Source organism: Phalacrocorax carbo, chromosome 1 (assembly GCF_963921805.1).
Source record: "Phalacrocorax carbo chromosome 1, bPhaCar2.1, whole genome shotgun sequence".
Lineage (NCBI taxonomy): Eukaryota > Metazoa > Chordata > Aves > Suliformes > Phalacrocoracidae > Phalacrocorax > Phalacrocorax carbo.
This window is the reverse complement of record NC_087513.1, coordinates 54,071,456-54,091,487: the sequence shown is the minus strand read 5'-3', so window position 1 is coordinate 54,091,487 and position 20,032 is coordinate 54,071,456. Positions and strand designations below refer to the sequence as shown.

The following is a 20,032-nucleotide window of genomic DNA, read 5'->3' as shown; positions in this document are numbered from 1 at the left end:
AAATAAGTGTAATGCCCTCACCTTGCTACCAGTAACTGCCTTTTTCCCTCTCAGAAGAATATTCCTACTGTTCATTTGGGTTACCAGCCCAAGCTTCCAAACTCTATGGCTACTGTGGATTTGGTCTAGTTGCTTATGTGGGACTGATGTCATGTTCATGAGAAGTGTGGCAGATTTCACAGGCCACTTCAATGTGCCTTTCCGTCTGGTTTTTGCTATGGGGTACTAAAAAACCTCATTTTTCCCTTTCTCTGCTTTTCCCTTCCTCTCCTTCTCTCCTTCAAAGTATCTATTAGCTGGCCTGCATGCAGACACAATAAAATAAAAATAGAACTAAAAAAGAATACAAAAAAGTAAAATCATTGTTTTCACTTTTGCTATTCTACTGTATAGCATTTATCCTTGCCATTTTAATCCATCTCATTTCAAATTAACTAATTATTATTAGGTAAAATTAATTACCTCTTCAACAATTAATGTATGAAATATAAACGCCAGGGCCTTTTGCAACATACTAGTTGTCTTCTAGAACCTGTAATTCATCCGTGCTAGAAGAGATGCTCCTTTGCTGAAATAGTCCGCTGATATACTACAACGGGGCAAAATATTAGGTTTGGGGTTAACTGATTCTTTTCAACCAAAGAAAAAAAATCTGGCAGTTTTTTAATTAGAAGCCAATCGAGGCTTTGGTCTTCTATTTTAACAAAAAGTATCCCAAACAATTTGTGGGAGTCCTTAAAAATTTTAATTACTTTGTGAGACTTAGTAATTAAGTGTGACCGCAATAATTAAAGCTGATTCTGATTTATGAGTTTTGTCTGAAAATTATTTCAATATTCTGAGGATTTGGGTAAAAACCTAAAGTGTTTTCCTTTTCCTTTAAACAAGGGAATGGCAGGTTTTATGAAACCCATGAAAGAAAAAGAGAAAAAAAACCCACCAACAATCTCTGTCCAAATATCTATAAGCAATATTGAGGCCGAATCATTCGGTTCACACAGGCCAGATTTCCACATTATTTTTTTCGGAGATCCGATGCTTCACTTAGCTCCATTAATGCTTAAGTAGCATCCGACAAATATTAGTGCATCTATACCTGTTTGATATTTTTCCCCTATTAGTCTGCTTCTGACTTCTATAAGTCTTAAAGAATAATAGTATACACTACTGCACCTGGGAAAGCGTTAAACTAGCAGTTTATCCGGAATTTATATGCATTAACTAGGCGTTGACAGCTTCATTTTATAAACAGAAAGTATTTATAAAAACATCAAAATCTTGCTATTCACTTACAGAACACCATAAAAAATGCAGAGCCCTGGCAAGTTTCAGACACTTTTCGACAGTATATACATTCCTCTGAAGGTGTCTTATTTTCCCAAAACACGAAATAATGTAGAAATACAGTATCCTTAACAGTTAAAGATATGGTTAAGGGAGCCGAATCTTTATCCATATTCAAAGCTCAGCCATGAAATTGTGTTACTTCCTTCTCTTTGAAATCAATTTACGACAAAAATACTGAAGCTGCCCCCTCGGTTTCAATCCTAATCTGGAGAAAACCCCCTAAAGAATAAACCTGCATTAGGGGGAAGACTTTTTATCTACGGGTTTTATTTTAATTTAGAAGGAAAAACAAAAGTTTGCCGTTCCCGGGGTGTCTCTGGCTTCACAACGCGGGGTAAAATACATCTTTTCTCTCTCATCTGGGATCCCAACAGCAAGAAACTCCCCCGAATGAAAGTCCACCGTCTTCTCTTCACTCCCCGAAGAAACTGGGGTGATTTCGTGGCAGGTATTTTACAAAAAATATGAATTTATAACTCCGAAGAAACACAGACTCGGAGGACGAAAAGCTCTTCCTGGCTAACAGTTAGGCGGGCTCTGCAAAGCACCAATCACAGATCACCGCTTCGCTATAAATTCAGGCATCGGGGTTACTGTAGCCCAATTACTTTCTTTTGATTAGGAAGAAGTCTCTGCAGCGATGTCGGAGACCGCTCCCGCCGCCGCTCCCGCTGTCGCGGCCCCCGCCGCCGCCAAGGCCGCCGCCAAGAAGCCGAAGAAGGCGGCGGGCGGCTCCAAAGCCCGCAAGCCGGCGGGCCCCAGCGTCACCGAGCTGATCACCAAGGCCGTGTCCGCCTCCAAGGAGCGCAAGGGGCTCTCCCTCGCCGCCCTCAAGAAGGCGCTGGCCGCCGGCGGCTACGATGTGGAGAAGAACAACAGCCGCATCAAGCTGGGGCTCAAGAGCCTCGTCAGCAAGGGCACCCTGGTGCAGACCAAGGGCACCGGCGCCTCCGGCTCTTTCCGCCTGAGTAAGAAGCCGGGAGAAGTGAAGGAAAAAGCCCCCAAGAAGCGGGCGGCCGCTGCCAAGCCCAAGAAGCCGGCAGCCAAGAAGCCCGCCAGCGCCGCCAAGAAGCCCAAGAAAGCGGCGGCAGTGAAGAAGAGCCCCAAGAAAGCCAAGAAGCCGGCGGCTGCCGCGACCAAGAAAGCTGCCAAAAGCCCCAAGAAGGCGACGAAGGCTGCCAAGCCCAAAAAGGCGGCGGCAGCAGCAAAGAGCCCGGCCAAGGCGAAGGCGGTGAAGCCCAAAGCAGCCAAGCCCAAGGCGGCCAAGCCGAAAGCGGCCAAGGCGAAGAAGGCGGCGCCCAAGAAGTGAAGTGTTCAAGTGGAAATACTTAAACCCAACGGCTCTTTTAAGAGCCACCCACTATTGTCCAAAAAAGGGCTGATACACTCCATCACCGAGCTCCGTGCATGCAGCAGAGCTAACCACACGCCACTGCCTATGTGGGACATTCGGTCTGTGAAGTGGATGGGACGCTAATCTTCCGGCCGTGGTTACGCTAAGACTTGGAAAAATAAAGTTTACATTCCCTGCGAAAAGGCTTTCTAACGGCTGGCTTTTTTTCAGCACCGCAGGAGGGTGCGTGTGTTAAGGGACTGTGGCGGGTACCGCTCCGGGGCGCGGAGGTGTCTTTCAGTGCTCTAACTAGCACCGTTCCTAAGTGAGTAGGTGCGACTGCCACGCCTCTTAGTGACCGTGGCTGGGAACTGCCTGCACGGCTCCTCCGCTTCCTTGGCAATTACCTTTCCGCGTGGTAACGCTGTCGTGGGGCAGGTCTTAATTTCTACGTGACTTCACCGATCTGTTTTTTGAAAAGGAGATTGCCGGGGCGGGAGGCGGGTAGAGCTACCAGCGGTCCTGTTCCGCACCCTGCCGGCCTGGTGGCGGTGCAGCCGGAGACGCTGCTGGGAGTACGATTTGCGGCCGGGGCTGCTGCGCCCGGTCGGAGCGGCGCGGCGCGGAGCTTCCCGCGGCCCCGGTGGCTCCGGGAGCGAATCCTGAGGCCGGCTGTGATTGGCTGACGGGGGAAGTCGCGGCCTCTTATTGGGCGATTTGATACTTTCGAAAAGCCCGCGCTGCCCCGCGCCGGCCCCGCGCTTGCCGGTGATCCCGGCTCCGCGCGTTCCCGCACAGCTCGTCCTCCCAGAGCGTCCACTCCGCCTTAGAGGCGTCGTAGCTTCTCCTTCCGACTGACACGGCCGCTTCCTGTCTTCTCATACGGAAAGGATATTTCTTAAGCTGATGGTACCCGCGGGACAGCTGGGCAAAAAAAAGGGATCAGGATCTTTTATTTCCCCCTCATCCTCATGTTTCTGGGGGGAGATGTGTTAATATATCTGTTGGAATATATACGAATTTATTTATAATGGAATGTGTAGCATAATGTAACTAATCTCATATACTCTGCTGAAACAAAGCTTAACGATACTGCTTACATTTATTAGAAAAGTATTTGGACTTTAACACTTATGAGGTAATACTTAACAATTTGAATTTTCTTGAAGCTGTAAATTACTCATCAAGCAATTCAAAGACAGATCTATCAGTGCAAGCTCTTATAAAAGTGATTTAACGGATTGATTTCAAATTCTATTTACTATTTAACTACATTTTCACAATAAAGACGATACTGTGTTAAAGCTCTTTCAGGGAGTATGTGGGTGGCTCTTAAAAGAGCCTTTGGGTTATAGATTAAAACCGTTCTACTTTTACTTGGAGCTGGTGTACTTGGTGACAGCCTTGGTGCCCTCGGAGACGGCGTGCTTGGCCAGCTCGCCGGGCAGCAGGAGCCGCACGGCCGTCTGGATCTCCCGCGAGGTGATGGTGGAGCGCTTGTTGTAGTGCGCCAGGCGAGAGGCCTCGCCGGCGATGCGCTCGAAGATGTCGTTCACGAAGGAGTTCATGATGCCCATGGCCTTGGACGAGATGCCCGTGTCGGGGTGCACCTGCTTCAGCACCTTGTACACGTAGATCGAGTAGCTCTCCTTGCGGCTCTTCTTGCGCTTCTTGTCGCCCTTCTTCTGCGTCTTGGTCACCGCCTTCTTGGAGCCCTTCTTGGGCGCGGGGGCGGACTTGGCCGGCTCGGGCATTTTAACAGCTGCTCTCGTCTTTCGCAAGGGAGAACCAGCATCTAAAATGGCCGGTGCGCCCTCTATTTATAAGGCTGTTATGCAAATACCAGCCCTCTGATTCTGACAATTCGATTGGATCTCCTGCATGGGGGTGTGCCTTTGCCTCTGATTGGTTGCAATACGATCCGTCTTCTCATTGGTTGAATAGCAAAGACGGCTTGCAGCCAATCATCGAGCCCTAATCCCGCCTAGGGAAGGGATAAAAGGGGAACCTGCGTTGCGTCAGTCTGATTGCCTCGGTCTTGGTTCGCGTAGGGAGGTTGTGTGGGTTTTTGCTGTGCTTAAACCATGTCCGGCCGCGGGAAGCAGGGTGGCAAAGTCCGAGCTAAGGCCAAGTCGCGCTCGTCGCGGGCCGGGCTGCAGTTCCCCGTGGGCCGCGTGCACCGGCTGCTGCGCAAGGGCAACTACGCGGAGCGTGTCGGGGCTGGAGCACCTGTGTATATGGCAGCTGTGCTGGAGTACCTGACGGCCGAGATCCTGGAGCTGGCGGGCAACGCGGCCCGCGACAACAAGAAGACGCGCATCATCCCGCGCCACCTCCAGCTGGCCATCCGCAACGACGAGGAGCTCAACAAGCTGCTGGGCAAGGTGACCATCGCGCAGGGCGGGGTGCTGCCCAACATCCAGGCCGTGCTGCTGCCCAAGAAGACTGAGAGTCATAAGGCTAAAAGCAAATAAACTCAGCCACTTAGCTGCTTAGACTCTCCACAACATAATATAACCCAAAGGCTCTTTTCAGAGCCACCTACACAGTCAGAAAAGAGTTGTGTTGCTTTCTTTACAGAAGTGCTTTGGGGATAGTTCTTATGTGCTGCTGCTGTTAGGGAGCTAAAACCATATTCTGTGGCAATGCTTTAAAACTTTTAACTTCTACTTGAAGGGGGGTGATACCTTTGCTTTCTAACTCTGTTTAATGAAAGAACACTACATTTGTAGTGATTTACTGATTGTTTTGTGTCATTTCTTGTAGTAGTATTGGTAAAACGTTTGGGTTTGGTTTTGAATCTGCTTAACTTTCATGACTATGTGCTTCTTATGGTGTGAAATTAGCGGGGGGTGGCTAAAAGACTGAGGGGGGGAGTGGAAAAATATACAGAATGAAAATAAATAGATGATCTCAAAGCCATAGAACTACATCTAAGAATGAAGAAAGGCTTCTTTTGCAGGCCTTTGTTCTTTAAAACATGTAAAACTTCCCTGTGACTTAACTGTATTTAGAAATAAAATGAGAAATGCTTTAGGGTAAGTGCCTCCTTTTGATCTAGACCCTTAACTAGTTGGACCTGCACTCTAAAGCAACAATGTAGCATCTCCCCATTTAGAGGAAACTCCCTGTAGTGCTGCTACATTCCTGTTTTAAGTGGGATTTTCAGACTTCCCACTCTTAAATTCCCTCACTGTGTGTAGCTGTTCCTCTTGTTGCATCAGTGGATGGGGGTGGGGCAATATTTGAATTAATTTTCTATCCAACAATTAATCATTTATTTGTACAAGTATCACCAATGAGCACAATTTTAAAGATCTTTAGATTCATTGCTATAAATGATGAGAAAGACTGCCTAGCTGATTCTTGCTAGGATGCTCCCAGAAGCTGTATCTGATGGTCTGCAGCATGCTGCCTTGGGACCACAGCACCTCTGACCTCCCTATCCCTTGGGGAGAAGGTAGAATGCTCTGGGCCTGGAGGAAGGAAAATGCCAACTATAGCAGGATATTCCCCCCTGTGTCTCTCTCCCCATACCCCCAAGCTGTAGCAGAGAGGCTTTTTAGGTAGGACTGTATCATGGCCAAACTGGGATATCAGGGACCGTTTGTGGAGAGAAACATAAAGGAAGAGAGCTTTGCAGCACTAGACTATTCTGATATGGTGACAATATCTGTGCCTAAGGGTTTTGTTTGCAAAATGATACATTTAGAGCTGTAATATCTTTGGTATGCTGATTTATTGATTAGCATTACCTGCAGCTACATATCTACTAGCATTTATACTCCTCCTCTTGAAGAACTGTGATGATATAAAAACACACAGAAGTCTTCTATATATAGTTCCCACCTCGGATCCCTTTATATGTGTGTGTCAGAAGACAGCAATCATAGAATGGTTTGGGTTGGAAGGGACCATCAAAAATCCAGTCAAACCCCCCTGCCACGGGCAGGGATGCCTTCCACTAGATGAGGTTGCTCAAAGCACTGTCCAGCCTGACTTTGAATACTTCCAGGGACAGAGCATGCACGACTTCTCTGGTCAGCCTGGTCCATTGTCCTACTACCCTCGTTGCAGAAAATGTCTTCCTTATAGCCAATGTAAATCTACCCTCTTTTAGTTTAAATCCATTGGCCCTTGTCCTGTCACCTGTCTCTCTACCTGCATTGGTAAAAAGGTGTCTCTCTGTGCTCCCATCACACTGATGAGGCCCCAAATGTAAAAGTAAATGTCCTGTAAGTCAGGTGGGTTATATGCTAAGATTGGTGGCACACCTACTGGTATCAAATACTCATGGCTTTCAAGTAAATTCCACTGGATGGAGGAATGTAGAAAAGCAAGTTTGAATAAATGAGCTTTCTATCATTTGCAAAGTATTAACTGCATTTATCGTACAATGTTATGCATATTTACATATACAACACACAGTAGTAAAGAGGAAATCCATACCATGTGGTGCCTTAGATGTATCACTGGTTTCCAATACACCTTCACATTCCAAGGAACTTGTGATGCAAAAAAAGCCTCCAACCAAACTCCCTCAAATGTTATAGATCACAGTTATGTTTAGAGATAACTCAATAATGTCAGTCTGTATATCAAAAGTCTTAGAACTGCACATTAAAAAATAAGATGAAAGTATTCTCTATCCCTTTTCACTCTATTTTGTTTGCAATGCTCGGAATAATGCACTCTTAAAAATATCTTACATTACTTTGCATATTATTATTATTGATACAGTTGTAGCAGGTACGGGTATGGATTTAAATTGCCATATTTCCTTAATTTTCTCAGGAAAATTGAGAGCAAGTTTGCAGTTGGAAGTAATACACTGACATGATGCTTTGTTTACTAATTATGTACTTTCTTGTGCAGTCATGGTGAGATGTTCCCTTACTGCAACAAACAAATGCTATTTCCTCATTATAGTTTAATGAGGAACTAGGGCGACTGTAATTAAAGTGAACTTGAAAAGCTACAGGTGTTTTTTTTACATGAGGCAGAGTTTTGCAAAGGTTTCCTTTCTTATTTAATTCCTAGTACTTCTGTCCAAACTCATGAGCAAAACGTAGTACCTATAATCTGTGGATTGGATGCTAAGCTTTGATCCAAATAATAATTATTGTTTCCAGTCAGCAGTAAAAGCAACTTTATTAGGGATTATATTCAGCAGCAACCTTTTCTTTCTGCTTCAATTATTTTTGTCTAAGAAAACCATCTGGTCCATGAGAGAACTGAGTATGGCACTAACAAAAACACTCAGGAAATACGTCTGTGGCTACTTTTAGCAACCTACTGGCAAGGCAGCCTTTCAGAAAGCATGATATTAAATTATTGCAAATGTACTACACACTTTGGGGAAAGGGGTTTGCAGCTAATCAATCTGTGAGTTATTGGTCTCAGCCTCTGCATCACCCATTTCTTCCAGGACACTTTGGAAGACAATTTTCCAAGTCTTCCAGTGGTTATAGTGCTAGAGGGAGAAGTTATACCAGGATTCTCAACCTGCAGTTAGGAAGAGTTATGAAGAAATGATGATTTTGACACACTAAAAGACTTTCTGTAGTTCTATTAGGCTTCCTCTTGTAATCACAAGGTTGGTTATAACTGCCGCAGGAAACATATCTAGACACATATTTTCAGGTATAAAGAACAAAGCAGACTTTGTGGAGCCAAATGGCAATGTCAGGCACCAGCCTGGCAGGTCCTCTAGTGAGAAACCTTCCAGTTAGTCTATGAACAGTTTTAGTTCATTCTGTTCAGTCAAAAAGTGAACAAAATCTAAATTAAAGCTAGATTTGCCTGCTCATATAATATATATTTGAATGGCAATTCTTTCCATTTAATTTGTTTAAAATAAGTTTGAATGGAAATGGAATTCACAGAGATAATTATAATCATATGAAAGAATTGTACTTTTTTGGACATCTGTAACTTAATACATCAATATCCCAATTACTTTTGTCCCTGCCTTTAGGGAATATATTCCACCAAGAAATATTCAGGAGAGGTGGCCTAAATTCTGTAAATCATATTCAGGAATGAAATCACATAAACAAGTGCACAAATGTAAAACGATATAAAAATTTTTTAAATAGTAAAAATGTTTGAAGAGCACAAAATCCTAATAATATAAGAATGGGCCAGTACCATATAGTACAATAGCCATATCACTTCTGAGTAACATCTAAAATCTTAACAAAATTAATTTTACAATATAGCCTCAAAGCTCTTTCAGTGTTTATTAATGCACTTTACAAGCACAGCCCAACCGACTGTAAGCATCATATATGTTAGGTTTGTTAGCAAAAGTGTGAAATACACAGCAACATTTCTGGATTGCTCATTTGAATAAAAGAAATACTTGGTTATTGTTCATCTTTGAGACATCATACAGACATCCGGCTGGTAATGTCTTTAGCGTTTTGCTTCGCTTCCCGGAGCCACTGGCACGGTAGGGAGCGCTCCTCTGCTCCGGAGGCGGCAGCTGCCGGAGGGAGGCCAAAGCCCCGTGGGAACGCGCTGCGGGGCTGGGGGTGGCTGCAGAGGAGAGGGGCGGCCGGTTTCTCCGGGGATCCCGAGCAGCCGCTCCGAGTTGCCTTCACAGGAGCCTCGACCCTGACGTTTCCCGCCGGAGCCCCTCACTGACCGTTTTCCCGGCCGCTCAGGGCTGCGCCGCCTTTCGCACCGACCTGCCGGTTGCTCCCCGCGGACATGAAAGCGCTGAAAGCTCGGGCGCGGCTCCCGGGCTGCACGGAGGGAGGGGGGCGCCTGTGGGGAGCGCAGGATCCGGGTAGACAAAGGAATCGCGGAGAAACCCGGCCGAAGCGAACAAAGGGAGCGGCTGCCCTGGACAGGACCCTCGGTGGGATCCTCACCCGCGGGGGTGGGGATGGGCGGGGCGGGAGCGCCGAGCGCGGCCCCGCATTGGTCGGATTTTGCCGCAGACCCGCGGGCAGCGGCGAGGGGGGCCCGGGGACGGCCCCGGCAGCGCCGCAGCCCGAAACGCCGGTCCGGGGCCGCCTCCCCCCCTCTTGCCACCGGCGGAGACCCAGAGCTGCCTCGGAACCGTCACCCGAGCGGGAGGAGGGGGGACGGGGACGGGGGCGACACAGGGACGCAGGGGCGGGAAAGAAGCAACAAGCCGGTCAGGCTGACGGCGCGCGGGGCGGCCCGAGCCCAGGAAGCGCGGGAAGCGCAGAGCGGGAGTCCCGTCCCGGCAGCGACGGGCAGGGCCAGCGGAGGCATCCCCGGGGCCGCCGCCTCGCGGGATGCCCCTGCCGGGGCGCGAGGGGCCGCCCCGGGGCGGAGACTGCGGCCGAGCCCCGCCCCCCGGCACCCGGCGCAGTCCTCAACCAGGTCGGCTCCCGGGGAATATACCGCGGCTCGGCGGCGCTGCCGGCGTGCAGTACGGCTGTGTAAGGAGCGCAACCATGTCTGGCAGAGGCAAGGGCGGGAAGGGGCTCGGCAAGGGGGGCGCCAAGCGGCACCGCAAGGTGCTGCGCGACAACATCCAGGGCATCACCAAGCCGGCCATCCGCCGCCTGGCTCGGCGCGGCGGCGTGAAGCGCATCTCGGGGCTCATCTACGAGGAGACGCGCGGCGTGCTGAAGGTCTTCCTGGAGAACGTGATCCGCGACGCCGTCACCTACACGGAGCACGCCAAGAGGAAGACGGTCACGGCCATGGACGTGGTCTACGCCCTCAAGCGCCAGGGACGCACCCTCTACGGCTTCGGCGGCTAAACTCGATTCCTGGGATAGCTCACGCTTTTAGAACACAAAGGCTCTTTTCAGAGCCACCCACAAATTTCACAACAAGAGCTGATTGTTACTGATAAAACTTGCGCATTAACATGAAAGTTAATGGCACAAACTTTTGTATTTCATACAGCTCATGTTATTTGCTGTTGGAACAATTTAATTAAGCTAGGAATCTCCCGCCCCCCCCCCCCCCCCCCCAGTTGCAATTACAGCTCTTTTTAGAGAAGTGTGGGGGCTCTTAAAAGAGCCTTTGGGTTATAGATTAAAACCGTTCTACTTTTACTTGGAGCTGGTGTACTTGGTGACAGCCTTGGTGCCCTCGGAGACGGCGTGCTTGGCCAGCTCGCCGGGCAGCAGGAGCCGCACGGCCGTCTGGATCTCCCGCGAGGTGATGGTGGAGCGCTTGTTGTAGTGCGCCAGGCGAGAGGCCTCGCCGGCGATGCGCTCGAAGATGTCGTTCACGAAGGAGTTCATGATGCTCATGGCCTTGGACGAGATGCCCGTGTCGGGGTGCACCTGCTTCAGCACCTTGTACACGTAGATCGAGTAGCTCTCCTTCCTTGCTCTCTTTCGCTTTTTATCGCCTTTCTTCTGTGTTTTGGTAACGGCTTTCTTGGAGCCCTTCTTCGGTGCTGGAGCAGATTTTGCTGGCTCAGGCATCCTTAAAAGTTTCTTTCCAAGATCTTCACTGTACCTCAACAACATCAAAAATGGCGCCTACCCCCCCTATTTATAAGGGCGTTATGCAAATTAGAGGATTGTAATCGTTCCATTCCTATTGGAGTAAAAAATACCAACGTAATTACAGGCACTTCCGTTCTGTAGCCGCCAGTTTAGGCGCTGCTTCCACACGATCCGTCCTTTTGCAGTTACGGGGATAGTGGTACTGCCTTCACCAGTGAAAAAAATCTATCCAAATGCAGAATAAGATAATGGAAGTTACTTAAAACTCATCTTTGTACACTTGGAATTTTGTAGTACTCGGTTTTTATTCAGGACGTTTAGAGGGACTACACCAGCACGGGCTTTTAAATTACTTAAAAACGTGTTAATCCTAGAGACGTATGCTAACTTCTCAAACTCGAGTAACAATCAGCTCTTGTTGTGAAATTTGTGGGTGGCTCTGAAAAGAGCCTTTGTGTTCTAAAAGCGTGAGCTATCCCAGGAATCGAGTTTAGCCGCCGAAGCCGTAGAGGGTGCGTCCCTGGCGCTTGAGGGCGTAGACCACGTCCATGGCCGTGACCGTCTTCCTCTTGGCGTGCTCCGTGTAGGTGACGGCGTCGCGGATCACGTTCTCCAGGAAGACCTTCAGCACGCCGCGCGTCTCCTCGTAGATGAGCCCCGAGATGCGCTTCACGCCGCCGCGCCGAGCCAGGCGGCGGATGGCCGGCTTGGTGATGCCCTGGATGTTGTCGCGCAGCACCTTGCGGTGCCGCTTGGCGCCCCCCTTGCCGAGCCCCTTCCCGCCCTTGCCTCTGCCAGACATGGTTGCGCTCCTTACACAGCCGTACTGCACGCCGGCAGCGCCGCCGAGCCGCGGTATATTCCCCGGGAGCCGACCTGGTTGAGGACTGCGCCCGGGGGGCGGGGCTCGGCCGCAGTCTCCGCCCCGGGGCGGCCCCTCGCGCCCCGGCAGGGGCATCCCGCGAGGCGGCGGCCCCGGGGATGCCTCCGCTGGCCCTGCCCGTCGCTGCCGGGACGGGACTCCCGCTCTGCGCTTCCCGCGCTTCCTGGGCTCGGGCCGCCCCGCGCGCCGTCAGCCTGACCGGCTTGTTGCTTCTTTCCCGCCCCTGCGTCCCTGTGTCGCCCCCGTCCCCGTCCCCGTCCCCCCTCCTCCCGCTCGGGTGACGGTTCCGAGGCAGCTCTGGGTCTCCGCCGGTGGCAAGAGGGGGGGAGGCGGCCCCGGACCGGCGTTTCGGGCTGCGGCGCTGCCGGGGCCGTCCCCGGGCCCCCCTCGCCGCTGCCCGCGGGTCTGCGGCAAAATCCGACCAATGCGGGGCCGCGCTCGGCGCTCCCGCCCCGCCCGGCTCCGATCGTGCCTTGGGCGCTTCATGGATTGGCTCTTGATATTTTAAGTATTAACGTTTGCCTGCGTAGGGACCTTCTTCGGGTATATTTAAATAATCTCTGGAACCTTTTTCCTCTTCGACCCACATCTTCTTTCTGTTACCAATTCTTTCTGCGTGTCGTTTAAAAGAGCAGAAGGAAACGCTCAAGCTGAGTGATAAAAAGAGGGATTTTTTCCGTTTTAAAAATAACATAGTATTTCCTTCATGTGTTCATTTTTGTTTTGTTTCCTCGCGGCAGAGGCACACGCACACATAAACGCATACATATATCTGCCATACTTTTACCTCTCAAGTATATTTTTGACCATTACAAGGAACGCTGTGCGCCTGAAGAGCTCTTCTACGAGAACAGGCTTTAAGGGAGCAGCACAAGTCGCAACTTGTTTGTTTCAACATCTTCACTTTCTACTTTCAGAACAGTTTCTGGGAATGCCTCCTACCCGGGAAGCAAGAGACACCTTCTTGCTCAGCACCTTAAGGGAAACAAAAGACTATTTCAATAATTACCCATCTAATCCTCACATTATCTCATTTCTAAACACGTGTCAAATAGAATACAAGTGCTACATTTATTCTTAATGGGTCCAAGAAAGATACAGATTATTATATTAACTTTCCCAGGTTAAGCCAGACTTGCTCAAAATAATAAACGTTACTCCCTGAAACAGATAATAATAAACTAATTTATACTGAGATTAAGCCCAATTTAAAATAAAAAAAAAATAATGTGGTACTTGCTCATAACAGCACAGATTTTTTTCACAACTTTCTAGTGATTTTAGCAATAATAAAATAGAGATATTTTAATAAAGAAATATTGACATAAACAGAAATATACCTTCAAGAATTGTGAAAATTAAAATTTATGGAGAACTCATGGATTTTGTTTTGGTGTGGTTTCTGTTTTAATTTGCATTTAGTTTTCATGTTCTGAGAAGTCATATCATTATAAAAGTTCTTCACTTTCATAATTTTATGTAATTTCTCTGGAAACCAGGAAAAAAAAAAGTCTTTCTGTAGCAAGCCCCCATCCCTCTGCATCTTTCTTTTTTATTAAACAAAATGACTCACACTTTTTAAGGGTAATAAATTTACCCAGTTCTTTCCCTTTACCATCCCTCCTTCATCCACTAGAAAGTGTACTAGATATATGTGCAAAAAGGAAATTGCTAGCATTTCAGAAAATACATCTATTTATATACATCTTTATATATATATTACTTTTTCCAAACACAGTAACATAGGACAGCAGATTTTTTTCTTTAAATCTTTGTTATCTTTCAGCTCTTTTTCCGTTTCCCTCCTCAGCAGACATAAGAAATTGTTTAAATCTACCAACAGAATCTATTTTATAATTCAGGGAACCACCTGTTTTGGAATAGTGACTACGGCATTTAGGAAAGTGTCACAGCCCATTTGATTTTTCTTTTTCCTTGATATGAGGCCCTCTTGTTTTCTCTGCCTAGTCACCTTCTTATAAACACCACCAGTCAGCTTTCTATCTGATTCCTACATTTAAATTAGTTTTCTACAATTAAGTGATAGAACTGTTAGCATGAGCATGTCAGCTTCCAGTCAAACAAACCTCTTATATTTACAAAGCAAAAGCAATTAGCAACTCCAAAACCCAAAACAGAACGTTAAGTAAAGATATCCATAGGATTGATGGATAAATGAAACAGTTATGGAACAGTATCTCAAGGAGGAGAAAGGGTACAATTCCATCCCTTTTGCAAGAGCAAGCACCTGGGGGAGCCTTATGGAAGGTCTCAGTGAAGCTCTGGGAGCTCTGCTTTACATTTCTGGGGCACATAGGCGAGGGTAGCTGTGCCGTACAGTATAGCAGTGGTGTTCTGCATCTCTACTGGGACAGTGTGCTGAATTAGTGGGAACTGGAAACTGTACTGTTTGTTAAATAGCTAATAAATAGTAACCCTTAAGTGATATTTGGCGAGGGTGTGGTGGTGTGGAGAGAGAGAGTAACAAAACCCAAACCTCCAAAACTCAAGGATACAAAGTATCAGTATTTCGAAAGGTTCTTAAAAGACAATGTGTACAAATGTTCATAAAGTACAATGTATTTTGAAATACTTCTTATGTTGTCTTAGCGCCATACATTCCAGGGCCATCCAGCTGGACAATTTTTATAGGAGCAAATTAAGGACTTTTTATTTGGGCTATGTCTAAAGTTACAGGTATCAGAAAATGTATAATAACTATGTATACACATGCACATGTGTATATATACATGCACATAATAAATATGTATACACATGCACTATGTATATATACACATCTAACAGTTGCTGTTTGGTCCTCATGTAATCGGTACTGACTACTGGCTGAGTTGAGACATGCTGGTCAAACTAAAGAGCAAGAGGGAACTGCACAGACGGTGGAAGCAGGGACAGGTATCCTGGGAAGAGTACAGGGACACTGCCCGGTGGTGTAGGGATGGGGTCAGGAGGGTCAAGGCACAGCTAGAGCTGAATTCAGCAAGGAACATGAAGAATAATAAGAAGGGCTTCTACAGGTATGTCAGACGCAAAAAGGCAGGTTAAAGAAAGTGTACCCCCAGAGGAACAAGAATGGTGACAGAGTGTCAACAGATGAGGAGAAGGCTAAGGTACTCAGCAACTTTTTTGCCTCAGGCTTCGCTGGTAAGCTCTCTCCTCACCCCTCCTGATTCAATGGACCGCAAGATGGGGACCAGGGGTTCCCCTCCCGCTGTAAGAGAAGATCTGGTTGTGACCACCTGAGGAATGTGAACGTACACAAGCCTGTGGGACCTGATGAGATGCATCCCAGAGTCCTGAGGGAACTGGCTGATGTAGTTGCTGAGCCACTCTCCATCATATTTGAAAAGTCATGGCAGTGGGGTGAAGACCCTGGTGACTGGAAGAAGGGAAACACTGTGCCCATCTTATAAAGGGTAGAAAGGAGGACCTGGGGAACTACTATCCTGTCAGCCTCACCCTGTGCCAAGGAAGATCACAGAACAGTTCCTCCTAGAATCTATGCTAAGGCACATGGAGGACAGGGAGGAGATCCAAGGGAACCAGCATGGCTTCACGAAGGGCAACTCCTGCCTCACCAACCTAGTGGCCTTCTGTGATGGAGTGACTGCATCAGTGGACAAGGGAAGAGCAATGGATGTCATCCATCTGTAATTTTGTAAGGCCTTTGACACGGTCCCCCACAGCATCCTTCTCTCTAAACTGGAGAGATACAGATTTGATGAGTGAACTGTTTGGTGGATAAGGAACTGCTGGATGGTCACATCCAGAGGGTAGTGGCCAATGGCTCAATGTCTAGATGGAGACTGGTGACAAGTGGTATCCCTCAGGGGTCCATACTGGGACCAGCACTGTTTAACACTTTCATCAATGACATAGACAGCAAAATCATGTCTGTCCTCACCAAGTTTGCAGATGACACCAAGCTGAGCTGTGCAGTTGACACACCAGAAGGATGGCATGTCATCCAGAGAGACCTAGACAAGCTGGAGAGGTGGGCCTGTGAGAGCCTCATAAAGTTCAACAAGGCCAAGGGCAAGGTCCTGCACCTGGGCCAGGGCAACCCCCGATATCAATACAGGCTGGGGGATGAAGGGATTAAAAGCAGCCCTGTGGAGAAGGATTTGGGGGTACTGGTGGACAAGAAGCTGGACATGAGCCAATGATGTGCACTTGCTGCCCAGAAGGCCAACTGTATCCTGGGCTGCATCAAAAGCAGCATGGCCAGCAGGTCAAGGGAAGTGATTCTGCCCCTCTGCTACACTCTGGTGACACCCTACCTGGAGTACTGTGTCCACCTCTGGAGCCCTCAACACAGGAAGGACATGGAACTGTAAAGCAGCTCCAGAGGAGGGCCACAAAAATGATCAGAAGGATGGAAAACCTTTCCTATGAGGACAGGCTGAGAGAGTTGGGGTTGTTCAGCCTGGAGAAGAGAAGGCTGTGGGGAGACCTTATTGTGAATTTTCAGTACTTAAAGAGGAACTATAGGAAAGATGGAGCAATCTTTTTAGCAAGGCCTATTGTGACAGGACAAGGGGTAATGGTTTCAAAGTAAAGGAAGGTAGATTTAGACTGGATATAAGGAAGAAATTTTTCACAGTGAGGGTGGTGAAACACTGGAACAGGTTGCCTAAAGAGGTAGAGGAGGTCCCATTCCTAGAAACATTCAAGGTCAGGTTGGACGGGGCTCTGAGCAACCTGATCTAGGTGGGGATGTCCCTGCTCAATGCATGGGGGGTTGGACTAAATGACCTCTAAATGTCTCTTCCAACCCAAGCCATTCTATCATTCTACTTCACATTAAAATGGATGTTAATTTTATTTTTGCATAAACCACACTTGTGCTGCCCCAAAGTGAACTCAAATGCTGCACACACCTGCCTAAACAAGCAGTGAAAGAACAACAATGCTGCTGTCTCTTACAGTTTTCAGGCATAGGATGGGGAGGTGAGATGACATGTTTGGTCTGGTGAAACTTGTGTGTCATATTGGCCTAGTTCAAGATTACCAAAATAGCCTGAGAGTGTGGGAATCCCCTGCATTTTCTTTGGTGTCTGTATAGTTACCTCTCAGACTTTTAAAATCCTGGAAGTGGGCTAGTCCATAACCATGTAAGTGAGCTTCATTGTTTTTTTCCTGGACACATTCCTTTTCGCTAAAAACAAAACCAACCAACCTGTCAGATGACCCTGGCTAGTGAGATCAAAACTGGCACAAATAAGTAAAATACTTCCATTTCAACAACCAGCACCATACTTCATTTAGCTTTTTTCCCCTTCTTTCTCCTTTCTTAATGTTTTATTTCACTATATAACTAACTTGGATTGTAGCTAGCATGGTTCTTTGCTTAGCAGTCCTTTAACATTACTGCAACAGTGATTTTTACAGTGAGTTGGTTGTCTGCAGCAAAGCATACAGAAATTCTCAAATCCTACTTATCATTGCGTTGGTACAGCACGGATCTCACCTGCTTTTCATGGACTGTCACTAGTCTGAATTCATTCTGAAAGTGTCACCGAAATCTCGAGCAAAACTCATAATACCAATGTAGTGTTAAAAGGCAGGCATTCTTTATTTACGGCACCAGATGCATAGGGGATCGCTCCACCTAACGTGCATACTGTCAGATCTAATTGTGCTGGTTAAGTACATGTTCTAGATACATATTCATTAGTTTTCCAATAAAAGATATACATGCTCATCATCATATGCAAATGTAATTCATGCATGCCTGTTGGTGTCTCCTGGAGGTCCTCAGGGGTCTCTGGATGAAGGATATACTCTTCACTGTGTCCGCTAGTTAACCCTTGCTTTCATGCAAACTCAGTTCTAAGATTACGTATATACTGTCCTTGCGGGATGGTCTGTTCTGGTTTAGTGTTTGCTCTGCAGTTCCTTATCTTTATGGTTCTGTACATCTGCTTTTCTTAAGGTCAGATATCATCGTAACTTTGTTTAGGCACTTCTTATCTTGCAGCCTTTCTGATTCCCCCAAGGCAACAAGTTCTAGTCATCAGTGCAAGCTGTTCCTGTTAAGGCTACCTCATTATCCTGGCTAAGTTTTGGCTCTGGGCCCCAACATTTGTTGAGCTACACTAGACTGCATTTGTAACGTTTGACTATTTATTCCTTGAATCATTACTACCTAAAAATGAGGCTTTAGTCCTTAAAACAGAGGTTTGGACCTAAAAAGTGAGGGTTTGGGACCTAAAAATTATGCTTTGAGCCTTAAAAGAGGGGTTCTACAGAAACACATTGCCTATTGTTTCGTTTGCATTAATGATTACCCAGAGACTAAAATACAGATCAAGGAATACACTGATTTGTACACTCCATGTCCCCAGACTTAATGTCCAGTTGGATAGGGCTGTACAAGGAGTATAGCAGCATCCAAGGTTGGTTAATTCCATCACCCTGGTCACAAAAGCATTCAGAGCATTTGATTTTTGGCTGTTCCTGAAAGGCTGTGTCACAGAAACCATCCTTCCCTTTTCCATCATGCTTCTTAGACCATGCATCTACACGTACATAACAACATTGGCATACCGTGCTAAAAATCCATGGGACCATACTGAACACTGATTGAAAGTTATCTCACATGTCCTCTGGAAAAGTTTCCTCCATCTTAATGGCCTCACATACTGAAGCTGTTACAGGCCAGCATTTTGTATAGCTTCACTGTTCCATTCCTGATAGATCAGAGCAGTGTGTTTAGGATAACATACGAAAATGGAGGTGCAGAGAGAAGGGGAATGCTCATAACTATATCAAATATTCATGATATGGGGCAGGCCTGCAAGGAAATTTTGGAAGGTCTTCAGAAATGTTTAGCAATTAATCCAGATAAAGAGCAAATAGCAGTGAAAAGAGCGCAGAGCAGATCTGAGCAATATCTTGACTGTATTTAATCTCTACAAGTGCATCAGTTATTTTGACATCGACAAAGTTTAATTTAACTGACTTCACCCGAACAATACTATGGCATAGTAAAACAGGATCTGTCTGTCTCAGAACAAAAACCCGAAAATGAATGACAGTCTGCTTTGCTAATGGCTATGAAGGACTGCTTAGTGTTGCCAAATTTAAGTGAAACTCAAGGAAAGGTAATTCCAGCAGGGGGAGATCACGACCACTGACTCAAAGACCACCCGCTCAAGAAGCCTTCTGACCCAAAAGGTTAAGGAAATAAAGGTCTCAAAAAATCATAGTGGCATGCGTAGTTATTTACATGGAAGGCAAAGAATTTTAACCAGTCATTTAACAGAATAACAATGAATATGTATTAGATTAATAAATACGTTTATATCTTGTGTATAATTACACTAACGGTGTGCTGTTTGTACCTTGCACCCCATATCTCCAAATTTACATAGTAAAGGAAAATAGCTTGACTATGCAGAAATTGGGTGATGCACACCAGGTAACAGACTCAAGTTTTTGGTACAACTGTTTCAAACAGACAACATAGCCCAGCATAGTACAGTCTGTACTCATGTATAAAGATGGGGTGATCAAGCCTAGTAACATACTTTCTTCAGCATCTTCGAGTCCTGTGCTAGCAACTTGCCACAGTGCTTGCGGGTAAAACAACCTGTAAGACAGGGAATGAGTTCAGGAACTGAAGCCATACATTATCGCTGCCTGAAAGCCAGCTAATCATTGAGAAAGAACTAGTTGTGTTAACTATTCACTAATGTTGAGAAAATGGGGGGGGGGGAACCCACACACACCCACACACCGCCTAAACACTGATGTGCTGCAGCAAAGCTCAGTGCAAGAACATACAAGGAAGGGAAGGCATTTTTATTTTAAAGCAAAAGTGATTTCACTCATGCATCCTCAAATACACACACACTCAAAACACCAGGTAAGTTTCCAAGTGGGCAGGCCGGTATCACTTGCAGGGACAGCAAGACAAGGAATGCTCTCTGTGGGCCCTCAGCAGGTCTCCAGGGAGGGGGAGGTCTTGGCTACAAGGTGTTCGCCTTTGAACGGCCTATT

The 20,032-nt window shown here is 46.8% G+C and overlaps 6 protein-coding genes across 6 annotated transcripts; 3 read left to right on the top strand and 3 right to left on the bottom strand.

Moving 5' to 3' along the window:
- Positions 1 to 1,952: 1,952 nt before the first annotated feature.
- Positions 1,953 to 2,883, top strand: LOC104052200 (histone H1.10). The gene has a single exon (XM_009513398.2). The coding sequence runs from the start codon at positions 1,988 to 1,990 to the stop codon at positions 2,654 to 2,656; it is 669 nt and encodes a 222-aa protein (XP_009511693.2). The 5' UTR covers positions 1,953 to 1,987; the 3' UTR covers positions 2,657 to 2,883.
- Positions 2,884 to 3,943: 1,060 nt separating this feature from the next.
- LOC135313504 (histone H2B 1/2/3/4/6) lies at positions 3,944 to 4,467 on the bottom strand. The gene has a single exon (XM_064452710.1). It carries the CDS (start codon positions 4,432 to 4,434, stop codon positions 4,054 to 4,056), a length of 381 nt encoding a protein of 126 aa, XP_064308780.1. The 5' UTR covers positions 4,435 to 4,467; the 3' UTR covers positions 3,944 to 4,053.
- A 228-nt stretch (positions 4,468 to 4,695) lies between these two features.
- On the top strand, positions 4,696 to 5,716 carry LOC135313474 (histone H2A.J). Its single transcript, XM_064452505.1, has one exon. The coding sequence runs from the start codon at positions 4,765 to 4,767 to the stop codon at positions 5,152 to 5,154; it is 390 nt and encodes a 129-aa protein (XP_064308575.1). The 5' UTR covers positions 4,696 to 4,764; the 3' UTR covers positions 5,155 to 5,716.
- Positions 5,717 to 10,094: 4,378 nt separating this feature from the next.
- On the top strand, positions 10,095 to 10,725 carry LOC104040038 (histone H4). Its single transcript, XM_009513412.2, has one exon. It carries the CDS (start codon positions 10,114 to 10,116, stop codon positions 10,423 to 10,425), a length of 312 nt encoding a protein of 103 aa, XP_009511707.1. The 5' UTR covers positions 10,095 to 10,113; the 3' UTR covers positions 10,426 to 10,725.
- On the bottom strand, positions 10,673 to 11,420 carry LOC135313448 (histone H2B 7). Its single transcript, XM_064452345.1, has one exon. It carries the CDS (start codon positions 11,146 to 11,148, stop codon positions 10,723 to 10,725), a length of 426 nt encoding a protein of 141 aa, XP_064308415.1. The 5' UTR covers positions 11,149 to 11,420; the 3' UTR covers positions 10,673 to 10,722.
- A 133-nt stretch (positions 11,421 to 11,553) lies between these two features.
- Positions 11,554 to 11,945, bottom strand: LOC135313491 (histone H4). Its single transcript, XM_064452611.1, has one exon. It carries the CDS (start codon positions 11,927 to 11,929, stop codon positions 11,618 to 11,620), a length of 312 nt encoding a protein of 103 aa, XP_064308681.1. The 5' UTR covers positions 11,930 to 11,945; the 3' UTR covers positions 11,554 to 11,617.
- Positions 11,946 to 20,032: the final 8,087 nt, after the last annotated feature.

Bases quoted from the DNA above. Each gene is read 5' to 3' on its own strand.
- LOC135313474 (XM_064452505.1), top strand. From the start codon at position 4,765: ATGTCCGGCCGCGGGAAGCAGGGTGGCAAAGTCCGAGCTAAGGCCAAG.
- LOC135313448 (XM_064452345.1), bottom strand. From the start codon at position 11,148: ATGTTGTTGAGGTACAGTGAAGATCTTGGAAAGAAACTTTTAAGGATG.
- LOC135313504 (XM_064452710.1), bottom strand. From the start codon at position 4,434: ATGCCCGAGCCGGCCAAGTCCGCCCCCGCGCCCAAGAAGGGCTCCAAG.
- LOC104052200 (XM_009513398.2), top strand. From the start codon at position 1,988: ATGTCGGAGACCGCTCCCGCCGCCGCTCCCGCTGTCGCGGCCCCCGCC.
- LOC135313491 (XM_064452611.1), bottom strand. From the start codon at position 11,929: ATGTCTGGCAGAGGCAAGGGCGGGAAGGGGCTCGGCAAGGGGGGCGCC.
- LOC104040038 (XM_009513412.2), top strand. From the start codon at position 10,114: ATGTCTGGCAGAGGCAAGGGCGGGAAGGGGCTCGGCAAGGGGGGCGCC.